Source organism: Leopardus geoffroyi, chromosome B2, assembly GCF_018350155.1.
Source record: "Leopardus geoffroyi isolate Oge1 chromosome B2, O.geoffroyi_Oge1_pat1.0, whole genome shotgun sequence".
In the NCBI taxonomy this organism is placed as follows: Eukaryota; Metazoa; Chordata; class Mammalia; order Carnivora; family Felidae; genus Leopardus; species Leopardus geoffroyi.
Genome location: NC_059332.1, coordinates 136,015,924 through 136,026,782, shown reverse-complemented (window position 1 = coordinate 136,026,782; position 10,859 = coordinate 136,015,924). Strand labels below are relative to the sequence as shown.

Here is a 10,859-nt window from a genome sequence, read left to right as displayed (position 1 = left end):
TCTTGATTGGTCCCAGACAATGACTCCTAGAAGAGGCCGCTCCTGGTGGCACTTCCTGTTTCCAGGTGGCTGTCCACTGCCACTGTCTGGGAAACCAGTGTCTGCAGGAGGTCCTCCCTTGCAGTATTTCAAAACCATGTGTATTGACCGACCCACATCTCCCTTCCCATCCCCAAGAAGCTGGGCATTGAAGTCTATGCTTCCGAGATATTGAGAATGAACCATCTGTGCATAGGATCGATAGTGTAACATTCTCTAGTATTTGGCCAGAACAGGATTTGACTGTTACTTCCACAAAAGCTATTGCCACGTTAAATTAAGCTGTGAGGCCATTCTCCTTTCTGTTCCACTTCTGAGTACAGATATTTCTAAAGATGTTAACAGAATCAAGATACGGATGCAATATTCTCTTGGACCAGGAATGTTTTAAGAGACTGAGCCAAGAGAAATGTCAATTTCAAGAGCTACCCACCCCTCCATCATCCCAATCCAGGTGTCCACACGACCACCCTAGGATCAAAAAATTCCATGCATCCTGGGGCGCCTGGGTGGTGCAGTCGGTTAAGCGTCCGACTTCAGCCAGGTCACGATCTCGCGGTCCGTGAGTTCGAGCCCCGCGTCGGGCTCTGGGCTGATGGCTCAGAGCCTGGAGCCTGTTTCCGATTCTGTGTCTCCCTCTCTCTCTGCCCCTCCCCCGTTCATGCTCTGTCTCTCTCTGTCCCAAAAATAAATAAACGTTGAAAAAAAAAAATTAAAAAAAAAAAAAATTCCATGCATCCTATAAATTACCCAGAACACATCTACATAGTCTTTATGAAAGGGATCTATCCCATAGGAGATGGCCAGCAAGTGACACTACATTTTCTTCTTCTTTAAGCTTTTGATATTTTTAGTAACCTATTGTTAGCAAATTATCCCTTGAATTTAAATAAAATGTTTAGTTGAGTTTCTGCCATTTCTTTTGTCTCCATCTTCTATGAGAACAGAAGACAAGTTGCAATTACTCTGTGTGCCTTTAATTGCGAGCTTCTCAAATTGCTTCCCTAGTCCTCCAAATCAGGGTAAATCGTCTGTTTAACTTTGTACAGACCCTACACTCAGATCCTTCAGGTTTTCAAGTCCAGATTCCTTGGAAGAACAGAGAATATCAGTTTAGAATTTCTAGTAACAAAAACATGAGCTATTATTCCTTAAATGGAATACTGACGATTCTCAACGCCAATTAAATTTGGCAACCCCTTAAGAGATTGTAAGTATTGATTGGGGCGCCTAGGGGGCTCAGCTGCTTGAGCGTCTGACTTCAGCTCAGGTCACGATCTCACGGTTTGTGAGTTCAAGCCCCGCGTCGGGCTCTGTGCTGACAGCTCAGAGCCTGGAGCCTGCTTCAGATTCTGTGTCTCCCTCTCTCTCTGCCCCTCCCCAACTCATGCTCGGTCTCCCTCTCTCTCTGTCTCTCAAAAATAAACATTAAAACAAAAAAGCACTTTAAGAAAATCTACATGAGCCAAGGTGCTCACATTAGCCATTCTGAAATCTATAATGTTTCATTAACTATGAAACCCAAACAAAGGCAACTGAACTTTTAGACATAAGTCACTGGTTAGTGAAAGTCCAATGGTTCTGCCCAAACCATTGTCATTTATATTACGGCCCTGCACCTGATCCTGCAGCTAAGTCAGGAAGGCTCTGAACTTTTACAAGATTCCAATATGGCGACCATTTCGGGGAAAGCAATGAGAGCTAATTAAAACATTTGGTTATGGGGCGCCTGGGTGGCGCAGTCGGTTAGGCGTCCGACTTCAGCCAGGTCACGATCTCGCGGTCCGTGAGTTCGAGCCCCGCGTCGGGATCTGGGCTGATGGCTCAGAGCCTGGAGCCTGTTTCCGATTCTGTGTCTCCCTCTCGCTCTGCCCCTCCCCCGTTCATGCTCTGTCTCTCTCTGTCCCAAAAATAAATAAACGTTGAAAAAAAAAACAAAACAAAACACATTTGGTTAAACTATTTCAGGACCAAAGTTTAACCATAAAGTTGTGTATGAACATGGTAGCCCAGATGACCTGAAACCATGTATTACCCAAAAAATCCACAGTATTTCTCATGCCTCTTTCTTCCTAATCACACTCTCTTCCTTTGCTTTATCAAATCCGATTTACCTCTCAAGACCCTCTATCAGCCCTACCCCTTTCGTGAATCATTTTCTGATCCATTTGCTTTCACTGAAGTGTTGTATTAGTGTGGACCATAATATTTAGCTATTGGTTGCACACACATGCATAGACATGCACACACGCATACACTCAATCTTGTGTTGCTAATTGTTTTATGTGGTCTAGTTTATCATTCCAGCTAGTCTATGAGCTTTTAGTCTTGGAGAACAATCCTCACAGAGCACCAAGCATAATTTCGGATAGAAACCAGTCTCGGAAACTACTTAATTATTCTGATAATTTTTGGACTGCCACCTTTTATTTTAAGCATTGTGTTAAAAATGGAGGTGCTTAGGGTGCCTGGTTGGCTCAGTCAGTCAAACGTCCGACTTCAGCTCAGGTCATGATCTTGTGGTTTGTGGGTTCGAGCCCTGTGTCGGGCTCTGTGCCGACAGCTCAGAGCCTGGAGCCTGCTTCTGGTTTTGTGTCTCCCTCTCTCTCCGCCCCTCCTCCACTCACATTCTCTCTCTCAAAATAAACATTAAAAAAATTTTTTTTAAAAAATGAATGTGCTTTTTCTAAGACCATTCCCCAGAGAGTAGAAAGGCAGCCTAGAAAATCAGGGGCATAGCAGAAAAAGAGGAAGCAGGAAAGTAGTCTTTGATTAAAATGCTTCCTATGGACAACTCATAATGCACACAGTTTACCTTTGGATAATAAAAAGTCGACCATTTATAGGTTTGCAATAAAAAGTATCTTAAAAGTAGACAATATACTGTGCCTATCTAAGTTGTAGAGTTTTTGTTCTGTTTTGTCTCAGCTTGGCATTCTAAGAGAGTCTATAACTTGTTTGATGGCAATGTGAATAAGAGACTGCTTCCAAAAGAACAGGTGTCATTCAATAGATTTCTTTAGCCAGATGTATATAGGAAATAGCCAGTGCAAGACGACACTTCTAATCTAAAAACCTTAGTATCGGTCAGCTGGTTCAGAGGTCCCCATCATCCTTAGTTCTGGCATTAACAGACTTTATAGAACATGTCTATTATCATTATGTGACGACCCAGGGCTGTCCCTGGTTTACTTCTCTTTTGTTCATTTCAATGGTGGTGTTCTTAGGATTCCAGATGAAAGCTTGAAGTGATCCTTACCGAGAAAAGTATGAAATATATTGCTTTCAAGACAGACGATTAATGTCAATGTTTCTGATACTGCTTGAGGTGTGGACCAAAGCATAAAATGTTATTTTGCCTTCTCTACTTTATGCAAAAAAAAGGAAAATTCCTCAAACCTATATGGAGTCTTCTCCCACGTAAAACATCACACAAAAAGGGAACCCAAAGGTTTCGTGGCCTCAAAGACAATCAGGAGGGAGGTCTGACTGACCGAGAATGCCGGCATGCTATCATAGGCTCTAAACAGCGGGGGACACTAGACCTGGTTGGGTGATTTAAAGGCAGAAATCTGACCCGGGGCCTGTAGACCCCCCGCCAGAGAGTTCAATAAAGGTGCTCGAGAGTTTCAGCAGGTGAATAGGGCGTTCCTCCTTCCGTACAACACCGAGAGCAAGCTCCTGGCAAAGTGGCAAGGCCCATACGAAGAAGTCTGGAGAATCGGTCCGTTCGATTATGACGTCCTGTGCCCAGATAAACAAGAGAGAGAAAAGGAGTCATCATGTCAACTGATTGAAAGCCTAGTGGGCACAGGAAGTGGTCTCGATCCACCCGGATGGAAGATTCCTCAGGTCTGAGAGATGGCAGGCCCTAGGGACGTGCTCCTGCCAGACAGCAGGGGAGACCCCGCCCTCAGAAGATGACTTTGGAGCGATCTCCTCCTCTTGGTTGGGGAGAACGTCGGTAGTAGCCCACCATGTCAAGAAAGGACCCAGATGCAAAGCTGAAAAAAGATCCTATGGGATCCCAAGAAGACATCAGTAGGTAAAAGCAAAAAGAGAACAAACCAAAAATAAAAAGAAGCAAAAGAAAACCCCAAAAGGAAAATCTGTCCATACTTAAAAGGTGGGTAAAAAAGAAGATTATTCAAAGTAGTCGTAAGCCCGAATGAAACAGCACTGAAGGACACGCTTCTATCAATTTTTGAGTTTTGCATGTTAATAGATGGTCCGTGTTCAAAACAACCTGGCTCAGGCGATTACCACTTTTTAAAGGACAGTCTGCTGGTATAATCTACCATCATCAGAAACCTTGGAACTGGATTTCTCTTAGCCCAGGTTTGGTCAGTGATTGCACTGCTGTTTACAATGCCATCTCTGTCCCCAAAGAGTCCTTCTGCGGCTGGAACCCACTTCTTTTCCACGTGTAACAACAAACCAGCTTAGCAACGCTAGCGTTGGAAAAGGGATCCAAATCAATTCGAGCATATTCTTGCAAGGGGGAAAAACATATGCCCATCTGGTCTCTCACACTCATACAAAATTCACTTTTCACCTTTATTTTATTTAAGAAGAAGAAGAAGGACTCAAGAGAGTCTGCAAAGTCCTTCAGGTAGCAATTCCAGGGCTTAACTGCCCTATTTGTTAGGAAACTTCACTGTGTGATTAGTTCTAGAAACAGAGGCAAGCTGCAGACAATTCTTAAATACTCCCAAACCTGAAAAAAATCCCTATACGTCCTTGTCATGTAGCTTGTGGCTTCATTTTGGATTTGGAGATCCCCTTCTCATTCTCTGGTTTCCACGAAGAGAAGGAAATCAGCCTCCAAGAAAGGGGGTGAGTGGCACCAATCTGGCCAGATGAGCCGTGTCACTATCCTGCTAACTACCTGAATGTGCCTCGATACTGAGCCATCTGGGTTTTACTTTTAATTGGAGAAAGGTCTCCTCTCATTTGATACTGAGGTGGTCCTTTGTCAGAAAAATCTAGGGCAGGGATTCTTAAAATAGGATCAAAAGACCACACTGTTTTAAACTGCAGACTCCTGGGCCTAACCCCAGAAATCTCTCTGGGTCTAGAGGTGAAAAGCTCCTGAGGTGAGAAGCAGCATGCCCTCAGGTTTCTCCTCCTATGACAGTCATGTGTCTCATTCACACATGTGTCCTTCCACCAGGATCAGTGTCGAGTTTTGTGTATGTACTTCTTTATAACACAGAGAGAAGTCAAACCTTTAGCCCCAGTCCTGCCAATATTGTACCTGAGATCCCAGATTTCTGCCCCAGAAAGGAGGCTTGACTGAAGTTATTAAACTTTTTGGAAGCTATGTGAGAATACCAAGTGAGATGGTATTAAATGCATGATAGCAGCTATTTAAAACACACACACACACACACACACACACACACACACAAACTGGTAACAGAAATACGTGGAAAACAACTAAGGTATAAAATGTGAATAGCTCTTAAAGAGAGCAGAGAGGACTCCTTTTCCCCTGTTAGGATGAGTGGGCATTTTCTGTTGGGATTCTGGAACAACCCTATTCCATAGGCTTCCAAATCTTCAAAGCGTACTTGAGCCACTGCTCATTCCCAGCACACTGATTCACAGGGAAAGGCTTTACGTGATGCCACAAGTTCAACTGATTGCTATTTTTTACACTTCAGAGTGGAGAACAGGGCTTAAAACATCAAGCCTGCAGTGACAGTGTTAAACCTACAACAAAAGCCTCTGAGACCAAATCTTACTCCAAGAGACTCTGAGCCAAAAGTGGGAAAAGATGAGCAACGGCCTCGCCAGTGTTTGTTAGTAAGGCAGCGGTCTCGATTTGAGAGAATGAACGTCTGAGAGGCAACGTTCTCAAGGTTTAAGGACATTTGGAACCTGGAAGCTGCCCTCACATCCTACTTTCAAGAAGGAAGGAAAGCAGTATGAAGGAACGTACCGATGGCAGGGCCCCCTTGCTTCTTCTCTTCTAAGATGGCCGCCAGGTCTTTGTGCGTGGACTTCTGTTGCTGGCCGGCCAGTGGCTGCTCCAACTCTGGGCTTCTCACTTTTAAGAGTTGATTTGCCTTCTTGATCTTCTGACTGTACTGCCTGGCCATCATAAAAACCCTGCTTCTTGTCTTATCTGTGGCATCCGTCCCAGGGTCAGGGGTTTCCAAGTCTGTTTGGGACAGACCGCTGTTGGCCAAGTCGTAGGGATTTTCCATGGGAGGTGTTTCACTGGCCAGAGACAGCCGATTGAGACTCATAAAGGAGTCTTCTTTAGAAATCAGGTCTTCCTCAAACGGGCAGTTGGCCCGGCTAGGTCTGCCGCTGTCTTTCAGCGGCGTGAGGAAAGCGTGGCCCTCCGGGAGTGACAGCGTGGACACGGAACGTGCCGCCTCTCTGCCCAGCTCGGGGGTGCTCTCGGAGTACAGCCTGCCCGGCATGTCCTCTGTGCTGACGGGAAATGCTGCCAGGAGCCGGTCTCTAGCTTTGACTTCATTTTTCTTGATGTAATTTTCCAGGTCATTCCAGATTTCGTCCACTTCTTCAGACAGTTTATCAGATATCGATTTATCGGCTAGGGACAGGTTACAGCTGAAAGAGTTATAGAGCAAACTCAAATAATCATTATCAGAGGGGCCCTGGTGGTAAGGGGCTTCGTCCTCACTGAACTGGAGGCTGTCCTGGGAAACGAAGGGCCTCAGACTGTCGCAGCATGCAAAGTCGGCGTCCAGGCCTAAGAAGGTGCTCCTCTTGGGACGCTTCAGGCTGCTGCATTTGAAGTCCAGTGAGGGTGGATCTGGGAGCCCTATGGTGTCATAGATGTTTTCCTCAACCATCTGGAGTTCGTGTGTGCTTTGGTTCGACGCCTGGCGACCAGTTGGCGCTCCGTCCCTCATCGTGTGCAGAGAGGTCTTCTCGTGGTCAGCCTGCCTCTTTGAGAAGGCCAGCTCCGGGGTGCTCTTGGGGCGGACAGAGTCCCTGGCTGTTTTGGGGGGCGTGGGTTCGGCTTCTTCCCGTTTGGCAACCATCAGTTTCAAGTCCTCGTAACTTATGTTGTCATAGACATGGTCTACGTCATCAATAGTCAACTCTACGGATGACCCAAAGGGAGTCATTCCTTCCTGCCCTTCTGTTTTAGGGTCACTCTGCAGTTCCCTTCGGGGGCTATACTGAGAGCCTCCACCGTCCCGAATTCTTATTTCGGGGGGACACGTGTTGCTCTCGCCAGCGCTACTGGCCCGCCTGACGACCCGGCGGCCAGAGCCGGTGGCTTCTGTGGATTCAATCTGTCCCATGTGCCAACTGCACGGGCGACTGGAAGTGCCGTCTTCACACAGTCTGGCAGAGTTCAGATCCGAGGAGGAGAAAGAGGGCACGAACATCTGATAGTCATCTTCACCATCCTCATTCTCCTGAGGGGACCGACAGCTAGGAAACAAGGCTTGTCTGATCTGGTGGTCCGTCCAGATGTTTCTGATGGCTCCTCCCCCACGAAGCACGCTGATAATGGCAGAAGTGCTCGGCTGACTGTTCCTCTGTGCGGGAGATGGTCCCGTTGAGGTCCGCGGGGGAGACCCTTCCTCTCTGGAGACCTGGGGCAGATAGAGACATATTGACTGAACCGGAGTGCCATAGACACAGAGTGCCCTGGTTTTACACATTGCCTCTCCCACCGGACTATAATATTCTTAAAGCAAATGATCGGTAAATGTTGATTTTCACTGAGGGGAAAAGCACTTCAGAGTTTTGCAAAAAGGGGCAGAAAGGACAGGAACTGATATGCACTTAGAAACAGGCCAGGCCATTTGCAGACATTCTCCACAGGTAATGCTCATACTCTGCGGGTTAGATGTGATTGTACCAATCGCACACTAAGGAAATCCAGGCTCTCTCTAGTTGGTAGAAAGGCTGGGATGCAAACCTAGGTCTGACTCCAAATCCCTTACCCCAATGCAGGGAATCGGCAAAACACAGAAAACTCTTAGATGCTTCAAATAATTCTGACGCGCACTTGGCAAATAACATTATATGTGTGAACGTACATGGGTATCGAGGGCCAGGGTATCTGGTTTCTCTTTGAGGCTTGACTCCTAGGAACCCTATTGTGGTTTCTGGTGTACCAGAAGCCTCTCTCAGTAACCTGACGGCACAGCTCGAGGCTTTCTCTGAAATCTGCAGACCTGCCTTGCACCTGACCAGCATTGCCTTGATTTATAAATTCTAGGCAGAGACTCTGTTGCAGGAATGTAACTTAATCCACTTTTGAGCTGGTGAGCTTTTTACTTTCTCTCAAAATATATTTGATTAAGTAATATTTAGATACCTGTTAGGAAGTAAAATATTTGAGCCACGTTAACAAGGTCTCATAAAAAAACACAATGGGGTCTTTTATCACTTGGAACCTTCCTTGATGGACCTCAAGTGTGCAGACAGAGAATAGATCGGCCTCTGATGCCGTCTGTAGTAGAAGGATCAGCTTCAAAGAGTTGCAAGGGTTAAGACCAGTTCAAACTGATTAGTACCAGGGACGTATTTTCTGATTGAAGCACTGTAATAACCAATTAGAACGGTCCAATGAGCAAGAATTTTTCATCACTTGTCCATGAAACTGGGATACATATTTTCTTGGAATAACCTCTCGGCAATGTGTCTGCCTGCCTGCCTGTCTGTGTATCAGGGAGGGAAGGGAAGTGTAGGGAAGGCAAGAAAAAAATTTCATCCTGAATGTTATTTTTCTATTAAAAATTAAAAGCTAAAAAAACCCCACCCCATTAGTCATTTAATCTTGTGCTCACTTTTTTTCATGTGATCAAACCGTGGACCATTTGAGGACTAGGAACCAATGAATATGCACACGTATGGACACACACATACACACACACAAATATATATATATATATAAACACATATATATATGATTAATATATATATATGATTATGTAGGATATATATATATATAGGATTATATTTATGACTCTATTTTCTTTCCTCACCCTTTAATATCTCTCCCTTTTTACCTTACTCAGACTGTATTGATATCATGTTTATAAAATATGGGCAGCCAGTGGCTACATTTTACAAAATAAAAAAAGTTAGTATTAACTAGTAAAATCATGACAAAGCACTTTGAAAGTGTAACAAAAGCATTTTGTGGGGCGCCTGGGTGGCGCAGTCGGTTAAGCGTCCGACTTCAGCCAGGTCACGATCTCGCGGTCCGTGAGTTCGAGCCCCGCGTCGGGCTCTGGGCTGATGGCTCGGAGCCTGGAGCCTGTTTCCGATTCTGTGTCTCCCTCTCTCTCTGCCCCTCCCCCGTTCATGCTCTGTCTCTCTCTGTCCCAAAAATAAATAAAACGTTGAAAAAAAAAATTAAAAAAAAAAAAAGAAAAAAAAAGCATTTTGTGAACAGCCAAGTAATACTTTCTTAAAATCTTCCATTCCAGAACGATTCCCAGACCATTTAGTAAATGAAGAAACCTGCATTTTTAATATCAAAAGATGCTTTTAATAAAACTAATTAGTTGAAACTTTGGACTTTGGAAACTGATATTTTAACGTTTATTTATTTTTGGGACAGAGAGAGACAGAGCATGAACTGGGGAGGGGCAGAGAGAGAGGGAGACACAGAATCGGAAACAGGCTCCAGGCTCCGAGCCGTCAGCCCAGAGCCCGACGCGGGGCTCGAACTCACGGACCGCGAGATCGTGACCTGGCTGAAGTCGGACGCTTAACCGACTACGCCACCCAGGCGCCCCTAGAAACTGATATTTTATATCAAATAAATCACCAGGAGAACTGAAGAAACTCTTAGCTTTAGAAATAATCAGTATGAGGATTTAGCACAACATACAAGCATGCAGTTTATACATCTCACTAGAGGCATATATATCTTCACTAGAGCCGTGAAGAACATTTTTTCCCCATGGTTTTTCTACATTCTCAGCATTATGGCTATTTATAATGATACGAGAATAGCTACCACTTGTGGAGCATGTGTTTTGTTCTAGATTCTGTACTAAGCACTTTTTTTTTTTTTAAAGATTTTATTTTTAAGTAAATAATTCACCCAATGTGGGGCTCAAACTCATAACTCCAAGATCAAGAGTCACACACTACTGACTCAGCCAGCCACGTGCCCTTGTATTAATAAGCACTTTTAAAAACATATTTTTGTGGGGCACCTGGGTGGCTCAGTCGGTTAAGCATCGACTTCAGCTCAGGTCATGATCTCATGGTCCGTGAGTTCGAGCCCCACGTCGGGCTCTGGGCTGACGGCTCAGAGGCTGGAGCCTGTTTCGGATTCTGTGTCTCCCTCTCTCTCTGCCCCTCCCCTGTTCATGCTCTGTCTCTCCCTGTCTCAAAAATAAATAAAATGTTAAAAAAATTTTTTAAAAACCACGTATTTTTGCATTTAATCTTTATGACAATTCTGTAAATTAGAAAACTAAGTCTCGGTAAGGTTAACAACTTGCCTGTAGCCATACAGCTTAGGAGTGACAGAAATGGATTTGAATCCATGTCTGAATCCATAGCATGTACATGATCTTAACTGCCCCTCCCCTTTTTTGCTCTTGCTCTCTCTCCCTCCTTCCCGTTCTCTCTCTCCCCCCCACCCCCGCCACACACGCTCATACATATACACATACAAAAGGCCTTGGAATATGTATTCCGGGAGAAATGTTAAGCTATTATGAAGAACGTTTCTGGAGCGCCTGGGTGGCTCAGTCGGTTAAGTGCCCGACTTCAGCTCAGGTCATGATCTCGCAGTCTGTGAATTCGAGCCCCGCGTCCGGGCTGTGCTGACAGCTCAGAGCCTGGAGCCTGCTTCG

General features: G+C 45.1%; 1 protein-coding gene and 1 long non-coding RNA gene across 8 annotated transcripts in view; one reads left to right on the top strand and one right to left on the bottom strand.

Moving 5' to 3' along the window:
• Positions 1-10,859, bottom strand: part of PLEKHG1 (pleckstrin homology and RhoGEF domain containing G1) — a 237,615-nt gene that overhangs the window by 3,983 nt on the left and 222,773 nt on the right. For all 7 annotated transcript variants that reach the window (XM_045500019.1, XM_045500020.1, XM_045500014.1 and 4 more), the window contains one exon: positions 5,984-7,625. In XM_045500019.1, coding sequence (XP_045355975.1) covers positions 5,984-7,625 — 1,642 coding nt within the window. The remainder of the gene's footprint in view (positions 1-5,983; positions 7,626-10,859) is intronic.
• Positions 1-10,859, top strand: part of LOC123609171 — a 33,043-nt gene that overhangs the window by 16,224 nt on the left and 5,960 nt on the right. The window lies entirely within an intron of this gene.